The 21,346-nt window shown below is 33.6% G+C and overlaps 1 protein-coding gene across 1 annotated transcript; it reads left to right on the top strand.

The window, feature by feature from the left end:
* The first annotated feature begins 6,678 nt into the window (after positions 1 to 6,678).
* Positions 6,679 to 20,133, top strand: LOC120328062 (uncharacterized). Its single transcript, XM_039394456.2, has 14 exons — positions 6,679 to 7,433; positions 7,786 to 7,879; positions 8,098 to 8,222; positions 9,192 to 9,402; positions 9,779 to 9,882; positions 9,982 to 10,113; positions 10,606 to 10,701; positions 11,303 to 11,481; positions 12,135 to 12,243; positions 13,022 to 13,186; positions 13,931 to 14,079; positions 15,386 to 15,581; positions 16,038 to 16,219; positions 17,003 to 20,133. The coding sequence occupies exons 1-14, from the start codon at positions 6,720 to 6,722 to the stop codon at positions 17,178 to 17,180; spliced, it is 2,634 nt and encodes an 877-aa protein (XP_039250390.2). The 5' UTR covers positions 6,679 to 6,719; the 3' UTR covers positions 17,181 to 20,133.
* Positions 20,134 to 21,346: the final 1,213 nt, after the last annotated feature.

Below are 21,346 nucleotides of genomic sequence, written 5' to 3'. Positions count from 1 at the left end.
TCAATATAGTCAGTTGGGAATGTCAATAGGCCGTCGTCATCGAAACTTATAAATAATTATTTTTTGGTACTAAGTACCCTTTTACAACAAAGATCAAGAGCACACTCATCGCCATATTTATACTGGGTTTCTTAGAAGTTAAGCCCGGCGTAAAATTTCATCTTACCCCGTCCAATTTTTTTCCCATATGCGTATAAAATACGCCCAAGGTTATGCCAAGAAATTACAAAATAAATATTTCTATAGGTAGTCCGTGTAAAAAAAAATATAAAAATTGCAGTTGAAAAAGTGCAAACTAAATTTTAAATTTCTAGTTTCCCTAAAACTGTTCAAACTCTTTTGAAAATTGCCCTATTATGCCTTTATGGGGTAAGACGGACATAATTTTTAATATGCAAGAAAAGTGATCTGTTTAAAAAAAATTTAAGAGACATAATCCTGGGCCATCCAGGCGTTGACCGAAGTCTTATGACCGAAATCTTAGACACCATCAAGTTTATTTTGGTTGTGTCCGTCTTGCCCACAAAGTGTCTAACTTACCCCGATATTTTTTTAGCTGAAAATCGGGCGTAAATTCCGATTCGTTGCCATGGCAACAATGTGCAAATGTGGCAAGATAGCTGGAGGGTGGGTGCATAAATCAAACGTAGAATAAATGTAGCTGCGACATTATTTGAAGAGTTATTCAAAATAACTTATTAGTGGGTCCGACTTCCCCCGACCTACTATAATTGCAGCGAAATAGTGAACACAAGGTGTCCTGTCCTAATATTGTCTCAAATTTGGTAGGCTATATTATATCGGTCCTTTTCATAACGCGTTGGCTTATCACGCTTACCTTTTTCATGCTGTAGGCTATTTCCGCATCTTAGATTTGATAAATTTATAGTTCCAGGATCCATATAAAACCCATAAAAATTAACGAAGTGAATTCGCAGGAATACTACTATCTCAATTCATAACACTAAGAAATCCATATCTTGAATTTACTTCGAAACATAATAATAAAAAAGTCAGATGGTATACGGATCATTTGCACTGTTAATTTTCTATGCTACTGTTCTCCATGCATCGATTAACCACGCGGGAAATTCCGTACAGTAAACGCATGTAGCTCATGATGTCTATCATCTCCTCTAACCTATGGATAGAAAGCTAGAAAACACTGCACCTACTTCCTCATATTTACATATTATTGACAATCCTTACATATAGGGATTTCCATATAGGGAACAATTACTTAAAGCTAATCATAACCACGGAAAAATAAAAATCGTGTAGGCTCCTGATTTGAATTTCTCTTTGAATATTTCGTTTGCTCATTGAAAGCCTAGTTTAGTGGGTATTTGAATCGTATCCAGTTTGTGAGTCGTTCTAGAACAGATCGCTTTAAAATGCCGCCGCCACATTTATAAATATGTTTCTACTTTAAATTCGGCAGCATCTTTAAATTATTAATGAGAACTTTAACTCTGGTTTCGCCTATCCCGTACCTGCGTTGCGCATCAATAGTAAAAGAGTCAGTGAAATGGCGTGGCGCAGAATATTCGATTGATAAATTCATGAAATGTTTCCTAATGTGAATTGATAATGAAGCTGATGTATCAAAATTACTAGCATATTACATATATACAAATTACATAGCCCCTTTTGCCTAACTTCAAAAATAATTCGGAAAATAAACAAATTCTAGATGTTGTTATACATGAGAATGAATAAATAAAGGTCCGATAAGAAAGAAATGTTTCACAGTATATTGCTAAATCACGCAATGAGCAAATTGGCGGGACTCTACAGCTTGGATCTGCTGCTCCCTACAACTTGCTGCCCGGGCGGCTGCCACTATGGCCCTTCCCTAGGCCAGCCCTACCTGTAACTGTAATGCTAAACAGCTTTCAGCTTTGAACATCGAAGCACGAACATCGGCTGTAACTCTCAAGACTAGAATACGGATATATATTTCAGTTAGGAACTGATCTGGACTGAGGCAGCACGCTTTCAGATGGTTGCGCTGCTTATCAAACGATTCCAATGAAGAGCCAGTACAGCCGCATGCTTATCAGCCACTAAAATGATATTTATTCGGTCCAGTTCTCACCAGTCGTGTTATGATTATGACCCAAAGGATTCTTCTGTTCTCGGTATGCTTGTGGGATCTATGTAAAATGGCGTGGCTACTCATCTTCTTCCTAGATAACCAACGATAGGCTACGCAATGGTGCAGTAGAAACAATAAAAAATAGTACGAACGGTATATATACTAAAATAAATGAGATTCATCAATGAAGTTGGTGTATTGTCAATTTTAGTGTTGCTTCTTTTAACATTTTTGGACACGTAGTGGACATAACGATCGTTTCAATATTATGTTGTTGTTGTTCTTGTTCTTGTTCTTTGACACGTTTTTAAAAAGTCGCTTTTCTCTTTGATTACTGGACTAATTGCTTTGAAATTTTCAGTGGTTGAAGATGAAATTTTTCTCCAGAAGGCTATTACTTTTATTTATTTCAAATATTTCTGTTAGCTCTGTAAGATTTGTTTTTGTTTGCTATGACGTCACTAAACGTTCTGCGGATATCGGACGCCATTTTGTGTCCAACGGACCATCTTGCAATTTCAATTCACGCTGTCACAAGACAGGAGTTCTGGTACCGTAACACAGCGCGGTGACACTGAACTAACTCGTAGCTGGCAAAAGCTTGAAAATCCATACAAATATGAGAAATAAAAAGATGAAACTTGGCAGATGGGTAGAGTTGTGTTTCTTTTAACCATATTTGAAAGTTTCGCGTTTCTACATTTGAAGGAGGGGGAATAGGGGGTGTGCATTTCCGATACGTCGATAATATCTTTGTCAACCAATTTGCGGCCACCGTGTTTTCGTCTGTTTGATTGCTGTGATGTGGTGCTTTGTTTATAATTTAACGAGTTTTGTTCGAAATAACCGGGTTCTTGAAATATATGACGGTCAGAAATGCAATTAGAAGCCCAATGTTTTCACGCTGTCACAAGACCAACAATTGTCAACCAATTTGCGACCGCCGTGTTTTGTCTGTTTGATTGCGGTATGGCTGCGTATGCGATAGTCTCGACGCAGCATAAACGATGATCAAGGCTTGAAATCCGTGGTCGCACACTGGTCGTTCGGTCGCAAATACGTCTTTCGAGTGCCGTACTTTGGGGATTTGTATAGCTTCAACCCTTTGTCGTAGAAAGTTAATACGAGGTTTAGCGTGTAGAATAAATGCCGCCAATGCACCCACGGTGAAAAAATTAATGGGTTAGATATATTGGTTTTTGTTTTATAGCCGTTTGAATGAAATTGTCCGCAGACTGGCTACACCACCCTAGGCCTGGTGAGTTGTCCGTGTAGTCGAATTGTCCATCAGCCCTAAACGGCTATGACAGTCACTGTACCAAAAATTGTACCCCGATTCGGCTGGTGTTAAGTTGACGCATGTTATTTAGTAACGTTTTTATCTGAAATGTTTGACTGTGGTTCGGTACCTGATCCTATAATACGGTACATAATTGACTCATATCACGAGATATTTCAACTGATGTTTCAATTGTCACAGGACCTAAAATATCTATGACAGTCCCTGTACCGTCACGGTACCCCGATACAGGTACTGGTAAGTCACCGCCGGTATGTTAGTCGTTGGTCACCGCATATGATTTTTGGGGAATTGTTCTGCGTGTCCATATATTTGAGCATTGCTCTCTTGTTTGTTTCTTGATACCCAATAAATATAGGATTTTGCCGACTGTCATCAACAGTAAGCAGGTTCATTTTGATTTGCCATTGAAAAATAAGTACATCAATATAATTTGACTGTAAATATTTGGCTGCAAACACACAATTTACATTATATTGTCCGGAAAAAGTTTGTGAACAGTGGTCGTCATAGCAAAAATAAAAAGTAATATCCTTCTGAAGAGAATTTTTATTTTTAACCACTAAAAATTTCAAAGCAATTGGTCCAGTAATCAAAGAGAAAAGCGACTTTTTAAAAATGTGTCAAAGAACAAGAACAACAACAACATAATATTGAAACGATCGCTATGTCCACTACGTGTACAAAAAAGAATAAACAAAGTAAAATGTAAAAAAAAAAAACATTCAATGCTCTGGCGACAGAGAATCACTCTGGGATCTGGCGTACCAATTTCAGTGCAAATAGTATAGATAGGATTTACATATTTATCAAGGGGGAGAGGAAAGCCGATTTTAGGCCGATAGATTTTGCAAGTCTAAAAATATATTTTTTTTCTCATTTTTATTTTAATGGGATGGAGATATACATAAATTTGATAACAAGTGGACAGAACAAGCATTGGAAAGAAAATTTAGCAGCTCGTCAAGTAAAACAATATAAAATTAATCTTACAGCACTACATATTTACGGCACTACAAATCGTGGGTATGTCTGTTTCAAGACACTTTCGCAGTAGTAGGTATTCATTCTTCCTAATTGAATAATATTATTGACTGATATCAGTTTTATCTCTATTTATATCAAAGGAGATATATAAAGTACTGTTCTGGCCAAAAAAGAAAATGGGATGGAGATATACATAAATTTGATAACAAGTGGACAGAACAAGCATTGAAAAGAAAATTTAGCAGCACGTCAAGTAAAACAATATAAAATTAATCTTACAGCACTACATATTTACGGCACTACAAATCGTGGGTATGTCTGTTTCAAGACACTTTCGCAGTAGTAGGTATTCATTCTTTCTAATTGATTAATATTATTGACTGATATCAGTTTTATCTCTATTTATATCAAAGGAGATATATAAAGTACCGTTCTGGCCAAAAAAGAACGAATTCTTTTTTACTGGAGGCAGCTGTTGAGATACGAATTACCGCACGAGGTCAGTAGCGAGCAGGATTTATTTAGTTTTTTGTGACGTCATAATTTCAAAACAAACGAGGTTAAAAAGTAAATCGTGCTACTAATTCAGCGTTTTCTCAAACTAGCCTATGTGCCGCGAATTGCTACGTTAGTGTGGCGCAAATAGGCTATTCCTATTACACATCGGCATTCATGCAACGGGCAAGCTTGTGAGACTTGAGTGTGTATTCATTATTAGACTGATGATATTATCGTATTGCATTTGCCCAGTAAGTTAATTCTGTAATTGTATTGTTATGTCAGAACCGTATGTCTGTATGTTATAATGTGTTTTTAACTAGACGTCCACCTTCCACCATGTTGGCTTGTACGCTTGTACGGTAAAAGTAAAGCAAGTTTGGACGAGTTATGCTATCTGCTTACAAATTCTATTCAATCATCGGTCCAGAAGCCATCAAAATACTGAAATAATCTAGCTATTTCTGTATTTAAATATGTAAATCCTATTTGCATCTTCGTGGCTATGTGAACACAGATTTTTTGCTTTGACTGAAATTAAGAGCAAAAATAGAGAGCAAAGGAACCTTGTTTCTCAAAACAGGCACACACATCGCAATACAGCAATAACATTTGCAGAATAAAGTTGGTTAAAGCTATTTTTGGTTGGCCACAAACTTATTTTCAGGAGCTGACTGATAATAGATTCGTTTGTTTATTCTTTTTTTGTTAAAAGTGAAAACGCAACTACAATCGCAAAAATAAGATGATTCGCACTGCTGCAGGATTACTCATGCAGTCATGTCTGCATATGCAGAATTGCTCCAGCATTCCGGCTGGAATAATTCTTTACTGTCTGACTGTATTATTCCCTATTCTGAATTTAGGCATTACAGCATGAGAGATCAGAATCAGGAATACTAATTCTCCGTACGGTTATATCTGAATATACTAACTCTATCACCTTTCTGTCTTAAGTTAAGGTGCAAGGGGTCTTACTACTTACTGAATACAGCGCGAAACACCGCAAACAGCGCAAAAGAGCGCGAAACAGCGCAAAATAGCGCGAAACAGCGCAAAATAGCGCAAAACAGAGGAAAGCAGCGCGAAACAGAAGGAAACCAGCGCAAAACAGAGGGAAACAGCGCAAAACAGGGGCGCAGTCATTACCACCTCCTGCTACCATGGTTTCTCCTGCTCGCCATGGTTTCATGGCGCTATTTCCGGTATATTTACAAGGTTATGTACCGGATTATAGGTCATCAAATGTTATCTACCTTTTTGGTGCTCCAGAAGTATGTGCAGCAATATGTCGCACAACCTGAATCCGCTACACACACACACACACACATACTATTTTCAGGTTGTGCGCCATCTTGGTGCACATACTTCTGGAGGTCCCTTTTTATCTAACCCTAACCCTAAAGCCAACCATATCCATATGGAAAATGTTCTAAATTATGGTACCCAAAATGTGTCACCAGCAGGGGCAGACCTGCCATTACAGCATTACTGGCTACATACGTTGGTTTGTGTTTTTAATTTGCTGCCGTGGTACTCCAACTCAAAACAAGGTGCCCCAAACTCTTTGCAAAATTTTTTTCTGCTTCACACTGTTTCCCTCTGTTTTGCGCTCTTTCGCGCTGTTTTGCGCTGTTTCCTTCTGTTTTGCGCTGATTCGCGCTCTTTGCGGTGTTTCGCGCTGTATTCAGTAAGTAGTAAGACCGAGGTGCAAGTATGGACCTAATTCTGTAATTTATGGTTTTTCAATTGCCTCATCTATGTTATGTTATGTAATACCCGCTGTTTTCAACAGGTAATGTTATATATAATGTAATATTAATCATAAGCCCAAAAATGTCAAGAACTGCACATCTTGATTTGACACCATCAAGGAGAAGTAAGCGTCTTCTGCAGAATGGATACTACTTGCAGCCACCTGGAGACCCGCTTCCTCCGCAAGAAATGAGCAGTGAAGAAGAAGATGACAATGCATCAATACATTCAAATAATTCATCAGTTTATTCGGAACGGCAAGTTCACTACGCAGAAAGTACAACTCCGATTTTTACCCACAAAAGAAGGAGGCGTAAGGGTTTAGAAAGTCCAAGAATCGGTAATTTGCTTGTGCAGAAGAAATCCCAATCTCCTCGTATAAAAAAGAAATTTCGGAGGGAAGCAACACATGCAGAGAGTACATCACGTAGTACCCCCTATCTTGCAGTATCTAAGCGAGATGATGTTGCAACTACTTCTACTACTACAACGTCTAATCATATTCACGCAGCGACAAGAGAAACAAAAACAATGATCCATTCAGTACAAAGAACTCAAAGATATGCTAGTAGTGGAGAATCAGATGCTGTTGTTCAGTCATCTCGAGCGACACAACAAGAATCTATATCTGATACTGCCGTAAATAACGATATTCTAAATGAATTAATTCGCAATTCTATAATGTCGAGGAATCAATCAGAGTACAATGCGATTGGCAGTGGTGATCAGATGTCAACAGCAAGTTATATGCGAAGAAGAGAAGGAATGACTTCTACTCCGATTAACAATGCTAGGGTAAGACTTACTATAATCTAGAATCTGTACTTTTCCATTTTATGTGCAAGCCTTTTTTCATTTGTTTTTTTTGTTTCAAATTCAAATTGAGGCGCTTCAGAAGTATGTGTATCAATATGGAGGTAACTAATTTTGTTCGCCTATTTTACATCAAGTTGTGTAAAGGGACTGAAATCTATAGGTAGGGGGTATATTTACTTGTCCAACACAGACAGTCCCTGAACTCGTAATAGAACTAAAATAAGGAAAATCGGAATAAAATTATGGCCTAACCCTAACCTGGTACACATACTGCGGGAGTACCCAAATTACTGGACGACCTTGGACAATCTTGTGTTTATTCTATTTCTAGAATGTCAGTGAAAGAGGAGATGCATCGTCTAATAAAATAAATGAAAGTCATATTTCACAATATTCTTCCATTGAATCAGATGCAGAAGATGATGGTATGTATGTAAATTAATTAAATACTGGCATAAATAATGTCATTTAATGGGATTGTACTGTATATTACATCCATTTTCAGTTTGAGAAAAATATTGCATTGAGTAATAGTAACTTGAACTTTATTTACATGTCTAGCGATGATTTTAAATTGCATGTAATCTTTAATAGTCTTCATATCAGTTTATGTCATATATTATAATGCGTTTCTATATGATAGGTATACAGAGAAAGAAATATGTTTCTCCAGTTGCAATCGCTTTGGCAAAAGTTGTCAGTATCTTGGTACTTGCTACAACATGGATTAGTACTTGTGTTGGTCATATCTGCAGAACAATATACATGGTATTTGCTTTGTTTCATTTATGTGGCAATATAGTATTGAAAGATGAATAGCTTTTATGTCTGCTTCCATATCTAAGCGTAATATCCATTTAGTAATTTCCTATGTTTGGTTCTATTGGATGGGCCATATTATACTTACACTTCCAGCCATTCTTATAGTTACATATTACTATATATGCAATGATCATGATGCTATCAGCACATATGCAATCATATTTTTATAAAAATAACAGTTTGTAAATGGCAATATCGGCCATTCCCATGTAATAAAATATTGTGTCATCAAAATTGTATTGTTTGATTGTGTTTTGTGAATGTTTATATTCAGTGTCAGATAATGTTAAATCACGGTAATAGTTAGTTATATTACTACAATCTTATTGATAATATCTGTACAATGGGCGACCATTATTGAATATGGAAGCTGTGGTTTATTCCCTGGAGGCAAACAATAAAGGCACTGAATCCCACTGATACACATTAGTATTACATAGTCTCTAAATATGTTTTGATAAACAATATCTTATTTTAAAATGTGACCATTATATTCTATATTCTAATTCTAGTGTATATGAGGAAATTTATTTCCATATGAAATGAAACATTTCATTTACATTGCAAATACATTATTATTATTGGTATTTAGATAAAACGATATTTCAAAATAGTAACATTTGAAAACGGTGTTTCCTGATCAAGAATTGATAATAAACATTTTGCATATATCGTGTCTTATGCAAAATAGTTTTCCCCTGATTATTCAAAATCATGTTTAAGACAAGCAACGTTTAAAAAGTTCCAGATGAATACTATTTAAATATTTTAGACACATGCCAACTTATATTATAACGGTTTTAGACAATGTATTAATTTGGAATTGTCCATATAAATGTTAATACATTACTAATAGTAATTCTAATATAAGCATGCTTCATTAACAGTGACATATCGCTATACCTTCAATTTCAGACCTCTTTATCAATTGCTTGTTTTGATGTATGGTTACTATCTCGAAGGACCAGTCCTTTATTAGCAAACGTTATCCGTGCAATTTTAATATTGTTGCTCCTTCTCTTACTTTACCTCATTGCAACAAGAGTACTGGGTGAGGAGACATTGCTTGTACCCGTGCAGTCTGTTGCTGGATTGTTTCAAATTTTGTCACAGAAGATTAGTGCAGGTAAGGGATGTTTATAGGACTTGCCTAATCAATATTTTGGCTGCTTTTCAGAATATCACTATGAAATGACAGTGATTTTTTTTTCTTGTAACGCCATTTGACTCTTTTCCCTCTCGTGATGATTACAGCATGCTTTGCAGTTTGCGTATATCATTACAGTGTACATACAGTAGTACTCTGTATGATTTATCGAATTTGTTAACTATGTTCAACAATTATTAAACTATGAGATTATTTACTAATTTACCACTTGAAACATCCTTATCAAGTCTGAATTAAGTGTATAAACAGTGTATTATGTACATAACATTTTCTCAACAAATATTTGTGAATGTCCTGCTCTATTGAAATGGTCTCGATGTATTTTTTTATGTAGTTTACGTTCTCACTGGAAACAACGAGGGAACTATTTACCAACCACAAGCAGTCATAGACAAAGCACCAACAACACAATCAGAATCATATCCAAGATCTTATCCAGTAAGATTTTTATGATTTCCTCGCGTATGCTTCAACTTTAATACAGTAATCTACCGGATACATACTTGTTCACATTTCTACTTCTATATTCTCATTCAGGAATTGGAAGAGACACTAAGTAAGATGGAAATTCATTTTGCTGATAAATTAGTCCAAGTCAAAGATGAAGTTAAAATTATTCGTCAAGAACAAATTGATTTCAACAAGAAACAAATGGACAAGTTTGAAGCAGTAGGATTCTTGTTTCATTTTAAATGGATCTAAACTAGGAAGTGTTTTCAATAATACAATTTTTTATATTACTAATGGCGCTTCAGAAGTATGTGTACCAATATGAAGGTAACTAATTGTATTCGCCTACTTTACATCAAGTTGTGTAAAGGGACGAAAGCCTATGGGCAGGGGGTATATTCACTTGGCTAACACAGACAGTCCCCTAACTCGTATTAGAACTAAAATAATGAAAGAATAAAACAATGGCCTAACCCTAACCTGGTACTGTACACATAGCCTACTACGGAAGTGCCTTACTAATTGCTTAATATAGTTGAGGTAGACACCACCTTTTGAAAATATATTCCTTGTTACTGTCAATATTTTAATTATCCAAACTCTGTTTCTAAGAATCAATTTTCTTCTAAAATAGCAATCAAGTCATTCCCTTTTCTACAGTTGCATATGTTTTTTTTTTATTTCCGAGTCCATTTTTAAATACTTTCACAGGCACTGAGTACATTAGAAGGGAAGTTACAGAGAGAAATAAATGAACAACTAAGTCAATCTAATACTCAAATGGCTGAAAAATTAGTTTTTATAAAGGTGAGCTTTACTTCATAATATGCCATCATGTATAAGGTAGTTGTGTGCACTCTAGCATGCTAAGAACACCGTTTTGAAAATAAACAAAGCATGAAGCGTGCCTAAGCCACGGTGAATATTCTGTCTTATTCTCTAAAAACTGTATGACAAGTTTATTTATGTGTATCTTTTCAATACAAGGATTATTACAGTTTATTTTTAGGAAGATGGTTTTAGCATATATTGCCGCAGTAGAAACTGATTGGTTTATGTCACATTTTAAGGTTTTGAGAAAATCTCATTTTTGTAATAGTTGTCATAGATGCGGCTTTGAAACCCAGACCTGGTATCCTAATGACAAAAAATCAGGAAAAGTCCTAATGTGACATAAGTTACTTTGGTTTTACTGCGACCGCATTACTATGAAAAATTACTATGATTTTACTGTTATCGAACATTAACTTCCAACCATGATTAGTGATGGCTGACATAAATAAGGAGTTGCTTTTGCAAATCCTGTTTTGCAAAATAAGGAAATTCCTATTTCAATTGCAAAAAAAAATACTAAAAACTTGAATGTCACAACAACAAAATTTTTTTTTCAATCTTCAAAATTGTTTAGAATGAAGTCTCAACACTACGAATGAATCATTCCAGCACTGGAGCAAGCATGAAAGCTGAAATAGACCAGCTGCGAGGATTATTATCTGACAAGTCACAAATGTCAGCAAAATTGAGCGAATTCAACACCAGACTTGCAGCTTTTGATTCTAGACTCAATATGCTGAATAATTTGCTTGTGTAAGTGGAATATTTTATTTAAATTCCCCATTTGAAAAATTTCCTTACTTCGTTTACAGGCATTCTCATTGTAAGTAATTTGAATACAGGTCAATAAAGGTTGGAGGTAATGTAGGGATTGCCTTGTGGTTTTCAGCTAGTGTCGAATGTATGATATGTAGATAAAATACTCAATGACTTACCTGATGTTTTTTTTAACAGCATATTTACCTTTCGCTTCGAACAAGGTTCTAAATAAGTAGCAGAAGTATATAGGCTGCAATTTTATTTTGAAGGCCCAAAATCTCTCTGATTTGGCATTTCCTACTAAATTACTACACTCTGGGTGAGATGGCGTTTTAAACCCAAAATATTAACCTGTGATGCCATTATATTTAAGTCTAACGCTTTGACCGCTATGCCACTGCGCTATATATAGCAAAAATTTTGTGTTGGAAGCACATTGAAATGCTAGTTTTATGTCACAGTTCCATCACTTCATGCGTAATCAGCAATCGTTTTATAATATATTCGACTAATCGTAGATTTGATCGAGGACTGATTATATTGATGAGCGAATTTAACTCGATTGAGAATTATCAAAACTTGTCCTAAGTCCTAATTTTACTAGTGGTGAAACATGAGATATCAATTTTTTATTCTCTTGTTTACAGCAAATCAGTGAAAGACTTTGATCAGCATATTGGAAATACTACTTACATAAAAGAAATTGCTAAAATGCAATTCATTGAAAGTTTCTTGAAGTTGATCAAAACTGGAGAGGTAAAGCATTTTCCACAACATAGACCCATTTGCATTGTTGGGACAAATATACAAAAGCACAGTTCTAAGATTCTCATATCTTAAAATTAGGCATATTTTTATAGAACGTTTCATATTTTCAACGTTTTAAGCCGCGCCCTCTTTTCAGTCGTGCGCCCCCTCAAAAAATAAGTAGCTAACAGTAAGCTACAAATAACAGATAGTAAGGTAAAAGTATGTCAAAAAACACATTGAAAATATGTGGACGGAACGTAAATATCCAAAATAAAGAAATTTAAATATCCAAAAAAAGTCAGGCAAGATCCAATTTTTTACACCCTGAGGAAGGTGGTTGGCTTGCGATTTTGAATCGTTGATTTTAAACCTGTGAAGCAAACATAGTTGAATCCAACGGTTTAAACACTACAACCCTTATTTTGAGGAGTTGCTATAGTTTGTAAGGACCATAATTATTTCGTTTCGACATTGCCTTCTCAATTTATAACACTCTGGGTGAGGTGGTGGGGCATGGGAACTGGAACTGACATTTTAAACCGACGATGCCAACATATTTGAATCCAACATTTTGAATTACCTAATAACATTACCAACATTTTGAATTACCTAATAACATTACCTACCGTAAATTAATTATCTAATGACCGTAGGGTCGATGTATCATAGATGGAGAATAATTTGTGTAATGTTGCAGGCATTTGTCTTACTGTTAATTAACCATTTTTTTTCATTTTCATCAAATTCAACTCTCTAGTTTTACAACTATGTTGTCTGTTTTTAGGGATCTGCTGATGATCGAAACAGTCTGCACTTCTTGTTTATTGCATGGCTGAAGAAACAAGGCTTTGCTCAAGTTGTTGAAGTAGAACGAGATATGAAAACAATATCTTCTAATAATAACTTCACTATGGCAATGTTGGAAAAGAAATTCTCTCTTCATCTAGAGGTAATATAAGTCTGAGAATGAAATAAATAGAAGATATTTTTGTGTGATCAGTTCAGCCGTCATATTTATTCATTGGTGTTTGGTACCGAATCGACAATCTGGAAATTTATTTTGTAATCTTAGATACCATACTTTATTACCAGAAACAAAAAAGAATCGTATATGGGAATATGTTTAGAACTGGTTATATTCAATATTCAAACTTTTTGATTTCAGGAATATTTTAGAATATTTTTATTTAAAAATTTGTGTTAATAATGATTTGACAAATTAGACAAAGAATTGAAATTCATTTCACATCTGGAATTGTAAAAAAATAGCTAGTCATTCAAAACAGTGTTTATCTCAACTATTCTGTATTACTATATCGTATTTATGTAAGTTTACAATGATTCCTGCAAATTTCTGTTGAGAAACCTGGGTAATAGTTGAAAGTGCATATTTGAAAATATTATTTTAGAATGTGTTTAAAATATCAAATCATTCAATCTTAGCCATCCCTGTTTGCAATTATCAATGCATAATAATAAAATGAGCAGCTTGAGAGTTTATCGATGAGGCATTTATAATGTCTGAATATCGGAATCGAAGTGGTCAATTGTCTTGTTGGTTCCAATGATTTTTGAATATCTTTCTCTGCGTAAATTTTCTTTCTTGCTTGAAGACTTCACATCTAAATCATATCATCTTCGATGTAAATTATGACTTATATTTTTGCTTTCATGTAAAAACCTTATTTTTTAGAGAATACGTCAAAATACAAAACGTCATTCTTCTACCATTACTCTTGAGAAGATTGTTGAAAGACCTATGCAATCTACAGATGAAGCTGGAAAAATTGGATCGGAAGCACAAGTTAGGGAATGGATACAAAATGAGCTCGCAATTTACAGGTAGAATAGAAGTTATACACTGTATGTTTCAATATTAACCATGTCACAATGCCATTTGCAAACAACTTAACTCCTATACTATAACATGATTTCATAACTTTGGTTCAAATTATATATATTAACTATACTATTTTCCAACATTGCATTACCTAACCAATATCATTCTGTAAATGTGTGGATTATTGCAGAGAAGGTCATGGTAAGGGACTGCCAAATATGCCGTGCTGCAACAATCCAATTATATATCTGACTACAATTTTATTATATATCAGACTAATACTGTGCTAATATAGTCATTATAAAAATACTATGTTCATATTGTATTACAGTAGTTATAAGAGGACCATGGTAAAATGGTATTTTGAATAAACAACAATGAGAATATAACAAACTATCATCATTCCATATGAACTATAGATTATATTTTGAATTGGATTAGAGGCAATAGATGGTAATTCATCTGTGAAACAGCTTAGCTATTTACCTGTTTATTATTATAGTATTGTTCGAGAGTATGGGGGTGCTATTTATTTCAAGCAGGAATGAGGTCTTATGAGGCTCTTTTTGATCTGCTTGAATAATAATGGGTTTTGGTTTTGTGCACTTGTTAGACACTATAACGTCTATTTGTGAAATCTCAAACCTGATGTGGAATTTACAATACTGAGGCATGTAATACAAGATACAATTGAATGTTCTCAACAATAAATCATCAGACTTTATTATTTTGTTTTATAATTTTGATGTATGTTTTATTCAAGCGTTATTAGAGGATTTAACTTAACTTAACCTGCCTGCTTATATTTTAGAACTTATCATTTGTAATAAAGTCTTGAAAAAGTTCGCTACAAAATGAACTGGTCGCTTTCAGTTTTGTTTTTTATTCATTGGTTATTTAAAAAGTTTGTAAATTTTAAAATGTCACTGAAATCTGTAAGCGAAGCATGATTGTTGTGGCAAGCTATAAGTAATGGTATTATTGAGCATACATATTAAATTAATTATTTAAATCACTATTCATGTGGTGTTATGTAATTGGCCTGAAAATTGTCTCGTCTTCGATTGGTTGAAATGTACCGGTAGATAAAATACAGGCCATTTGTAACATATTGCAAAAAGAATAACTTTTGTGTAAATCGTGCTACGTTACTAAAACTTTGGGTCCAATCATACACAAACGAAAGTTGTTATATAAGTGTTAATAAATTGTCTTTATTTTCGTAGATGTAATAAAAAAAACTGATGGGTTCTGTTTTTTGGGGTCACTCTAATATATAACACTCATCATTTTAAATTTTCCTTCCAGTGCTGACCGTATAGCTCAGGCAGACCATGCTCTAGAAACAGCAGGAGGATTTATTGTCAGTACAAGGTGTTCCGAATCATATCAGCGTAAAACTGCACTTGTAAGCCTATTCGGAATTCCGATATATTACAATGTAAATACACCAAGATCTGTTATTCAAGCAAGTACACTACCTGGGGAATGCTGGTCATTCAAGGTAAAAAGTTTTTTTATATGTTTTTCCTCTATGGATTCACTCTTAATAACAAGGGTCTGGACAAGCAGCCCGATTATTATGATTGTTTAGAAAAAATATGGGATAATGTGTGATGTTACACTTTATTCATACTGTTTTCATAAGTTTGCTGTTATGAATGAATTGGCCATCTTCAATTGCAGTTGATTACATATGGAACAGATTTGATTTCGGGTGTCTTCGTAAAGGCCATTACAAAAGCTTGAAGAATTCAAATAATAACTTACCATTGTTCTTGTAAAATTTACTTTTTCATTGCAATATCCAAATTTATTCTAAATTTATTATCAAAAGTTTTTTATGTCTAAATTTCTTGGCACCTTTTAGGCTGTAGGAACTTCTCGCTGAAAAATTCCTTATAAACATTTTAATTCCCCTGTGATTGAGTAATTTAATATCTTATTTACTTACATACAGGGTTCAGAAGGATATATCGTCATATCATTAAGTGGTGCCGTACAACCGACATCTTTTACTCTTGAACACATCCCAAGAGAATTATCTCCTTATGGTAAAATCGACAGTGCACCGAAAGATTTTCATGTTCTCGGACTGAAAGATTCGTATGATTATACTGGCGTTGTGCTGGGAAAATACAGGTGAACTTCTAGATTTTTTGTTTTTGGCATTGACGATTGTTATCTAATGTAATACTGAAACCAATAATGACTATTTCATACTTTAAATTAATTATGCATACACCTTTCAGCTCTGTACTTTGGGAATCAAAATATCTTTCTTTCAAATTTCACAAAATTTGAAATCTATTTACTTACTGTAAGCAAACAATTCAGTTTGAATGCTCTTCAATATTAATGATATTCGATGCATTTATATTTTTTAAGAATTGATTATATGAAATTGCCATTTTTGTGCAATTACCACATTTTATTATGATATTATGATTTAGGGGAAAATTATATTGATGAAGAAGGTAATAGTAATTTATTAGAAAAAAATTACAAAGTTAAATTTAATTTCAATATATTTAACTTATTTTTTTATAAAAGTTTCTGTTATAAATCAGATAACCTGAAAATGTAATAATTTACAAGTCTCCTGTTTCAAAATATGGAATTTTAATTGAAAAAGGTATTTGAGCAGTTATACTGTCAATATGATAAGATTTTTGTATCTTGTGAATTCTGTGTTTACTTTAACTCCAGACTTATCTATAAAATATGAATCAAACTTTAAGACTTTTATTACATCGTTAAATTTAGTCCTTTGTCTAGCCAACAGGTCTGAGGTACATAAAGGGCATGTCAGTTAGTTAAAGTTTAACCACAAAAAAAAAAAATTTATAGTCGCTTTATATTTCAAATACTGCTTTGTGCTTTTCATTCAGCATTGTCACTATTTGTGTTTTTTCACTGAATTAGGTATGAAGAAAATGGGCCGGTCATACAACAATTCACTGTTACATCAGAGAATGCCGATTATTTCACCCATGTTGAATTACGAGTAACAAGCAATTGGGGCCATCCAGAATATACATGTATATATAGATTCAGAGTCCATGGATCTCGTCAGGGTGCTGAGGCAGCTTTACCATATTAATAAACTAATAAGTCTGGAGTATTTGAATAAATTGATTCTGTACATGTTTTGCCTTGTATTATATTTACTGTGTTTTGTTCTACGTACTCTCTATCCAACACATGAGACACTAATATTATATTTTATTCCAGTAATTTGAATTAGATACTGTAAATTTTCGTACAAGATTTTCGAGAGTCTCAATTTGGGGTATTTTACAACACTTCCCTGCTATAAATTTTCATGGTACACATTTTGATGGGTTCTGCTGTGCAGTAAAATCACAATATCATCAGTTCTCCGCAATAAATGTGAATTTATGTAAAACAATAATGGTTACTTTATGTGAATTTTAATGATCGAATTTTTATGAATAACATCAAATACTTTTGTCTTGACATGGGTACATACATATAAATATATAAGCATATAAGCAAAGAATGTCTATGAAATAATTTATATTCACCACAATAAAAAAATGAGATGCAAATGATATATTCAATGTTGGTTTACAACATAACTACTTCAGTAGTAAGCTGTTTATTTGATAGTGTAAATTTATATCCAAAGTATTTGATTTGTCACTAGCTCGAATATTTATTCGAATAGTACACAATCCTGCTGGGCAGTGAAATACCAAATTTTGTCAAATAAATTTAGCGTCCGATTCAACTCTAAAACTGCAATTTCAATTACTAAATTTTAAAATCCATATTGACACACAATGTAATAGTAATTTCATCATTATAAATGAATAACAGAGAGCAGCTTTTTGTAGTCTTTCGTTAGTATATTGTACTAATGTCAACTAAATATAGGCCTACTTAGTGGTATTTTCTTTATTGTTTTACAATTTCAAATTTATAACAGCAATGAAAACAGTCAGGGATGAGCTGAATAGAATAGAATATTGATGTTTGTACATTATTGCATAATGAGATTTTGAATATAAAATAGTATGATTTTTTTTTGCTTCAGTTGAGATTTTCATTCTAATATTTTCGCTTTTATTTCTGAGTAGTTGTGGATATTCATTCTAATACTTTTTGCTTCTATTTCTGAAGAAGTGTTTTCTGCTTATACAAGTAGTAACTATGAAGAGGTTTAATTGATCACATTGAAATAATTAACATCTGAACTTGTTTGTCCGTCCAGTGGTTATGCAAAGCATTTTTCCATTCTTAAATTACTCCTTCTAGACTTTTCGCTCATACATTAAAAATAAAGCATTTTGGTCGCAATTTGTAATCACAGCAAACAATAGCAGAGGGATGTATTTATACATCTACTTTGTTTTAATTCCTATAAGCACTGCCATGATATTTTTGAATTATATATTTGGTACATGTTCAGATTCCTCATTATTGAATGCGCATTTAAACGCAATGTCTCACAATATATCCTAATGGTCTTCATCTTCAACTATTTGATTTGAGTTCAATTCTTTATCTTAATTTGATATAATCACTTCGATAAATTCATTCCATTGCATTCATTGCCGTGGAAATCCCATGTATTTTAAAATTTATATTTCAGAAATATTTCTGTGACAGAAGTACATATGAAATTCAAGCTGTCACAGATTCTTGTTTTAATTATTTTTGATATCAATCAGTCCTTGAAATTAGTTGAATTTTAGTATAATCTATAATAACAAATGGTCATCTTTAGTATTGTACACGTTTTGCTATCTGCCTCTAATATGCGTTATACACATTTCAAATATGCCTAGATTGTTCATTGATGATTTCTGCTATAGTTTAAAACCAATATATTGCAATATCAGTTCTCTAATAATTTATCATTATATCAGTACAGACTGTTCCACTGCCAGATCCTGATTTTCTGTTTACTTCCAATTACAACCTTACTATTTTTATATTTTAGTTTGATTTTTGGTTGTTTCGGTTATTATTTCATTTGGTGTATTATCATCATTATCCTTTTTTTATTGTAGAATTAGTTTTGTAGGATTATCACATCATATTTTATAGCGTAGATGTAGAACTCATGGTATTAAAAATCGAATAGAAATCTACTAATAACATTAACATATTTAGATTGTAAGTATTGCTTTTCCATTTATGAAAAATGTTCCGAATATAAAGTGGTATTTTTCTCAAGGTTAGCTTGAAAGACTTTGTATCATTTTTCCAGATTTATGGAGGTAATTTGTCTATTATTTTTAAAATTACAACTCTGCTCGTTTTGCACTGCTCCAACAAGTGACACTCCCATATGTCAGTAACAAAATTTAATGTTCTATTGCATAGTTCTATTATTTGCACGTTTGCATGTATTATTTAGCATATAATTTTTCATATATACTGTTTTGTTGCATGATACTTTTTCTACATTTTTGAAGTTGTTTGCGTTCCTGAATTGTTAAGTTTTTTTCTATTACTTTGTATATTGAACATAAAATTATCTTGACCTGACATCTTATTGCCAAACATTCAGTGACAACATTTGGGATATTAAGTATTGTTAACAACATGATTATTATATTAAATCTTATGTGATACATGAATAACATCATAGTGCCTTGTAGATTCTTTTGAGTTTTCTCTTCGTTTATCTGGATAGAAGCTGACAAATCCCAATTCCTGAGGGAGGTAGTTATTGATCTCTTATCATTTATTTTTGAATTGTTACATTCTTGGTACGGTACTTTGGGAAATAAAAAACTGAAATATCAAATTTGTCTTTTTTTTTAACTTATAACTTAGGTAAGTTATTTTTACGACTTCCTCTACCATCGGGCAAAACAGCTGAAACAAATACCTGGCCAGCTAAGCCCATACCCAAAATGGAGCTGGATGGAAGGCCGTGGTACGCTATATAATCAAGCCATTATGTCGGCTTTCTTCTCCCACGAGATAAAAATGATTCCTCATTACTCTTCTACACGCAAGACCGCGAATTTTACAGACCGGAACTTTATAAAATTTAATATTTAACTCTTGAAAGATTTCAATGTACCAAAACATATGTTTCCGAAAGCGAATAGTTTCTAGCTGGTCCCATCGTAAACTAGCACTAGTGTTAGCCCATAGAAACCATATATAATTATATATATATAATTTTTGAATATAAATAATAAAATATTTTTTGGTGGACGTGCGCCAGTTTCAGTGTAACGCAGTATACAGTTCTAACCTTGCATTGCCCTACCGGTGTTGGAATAAACGATATTGTCGATTATGACATGTTTAACACTCAGTCTCGGATCAGTCCTTTTGGCCTCTCAGTAATTGTAGCTTATTGGACACGTTTAGTGGCCATAACGATCGTTTCAATATTATGTTGTTGGACACGTAGTGGACATAACGATCGTTTCAATATTATGTTGTTGTTGTTCTTGTTCTTTGACACGTTTTTAAAAAGTCGCTTTTCTCTTCGAATACTGGACCAATTGCTTTGAAATTTTCAGTGGTTAAAGATTAATTTTTTCGCTAGAAGGCTATTACTTTTGTTCATTCTTAAATTTTATATGAATCCTATGAGATATGATATTTCATACAAAATTTCGCGGTATTTATTTTTACTCATGGGAACACTGTTTTACACTTATTTCAAGCGGTTTCGCGATCGATTGTAGGGATGGGCCGGGATTCGGATCCGGACTCGGATTCGAGTCGAATCCAGGCATTTTTTTGACTCGGATTCGATTTCGAGTCCACGTCGTTTTTACCGAGTCCATAATCAATTCTGTTTTTACTAATTTACGCCTATGTTTGTACTTTTACCTCTTTAAATCCCACTACATACCTTAACTAGTAAAATTCAAAGTTAGCTCTGTAACAATATCCCTCGTGTGCATTATAAACACTCCTAATAAAACGACGACAGATATCCAGATAATATAACGCAAGTTAAAAACTATTGATCGCTTATGACAATGATGTTGCGCCAGTCGCCTTCAAACTATCTATTCTTTTTGGTATACATGTGGTACACAATAAAATATGTGTTAGCGCAATATTTTTGAGTTTTAGATTCGCGTAAAAATGAAACATGCCCTGAATCAACCCAATGGGGAATCTCATCAATACCTCTTTTAAATCGGGTTTACTACGTGCAATCCTTTCGCTAAAAAGGCAATGGAAAGCATGGAGAGTTTTAGAACGTTTAGGTGAACTGTTAAATTGCAAGCGGATGTACCACAATGTATTGACGACGAGTGG

Source organism: Styela clava, chromosome 7 (genome assembly GCF_964204865.1).
Source record: "Styela clava chromosome 7, kaStyClav1.hap1.2, whole genome shotgun sequence".
Taxonomy (NCBI): Eukaryota; Metazoa; Chordata; class Ascidiacea; order Stolidobranchia; family Styelidae; genus Styela; species Styela clava.
The sequence above is the reverse complement of the archived record's forward strand: the minus strand, read 5'-3'. Positions and strand labels throughout refer to the sequence as shown.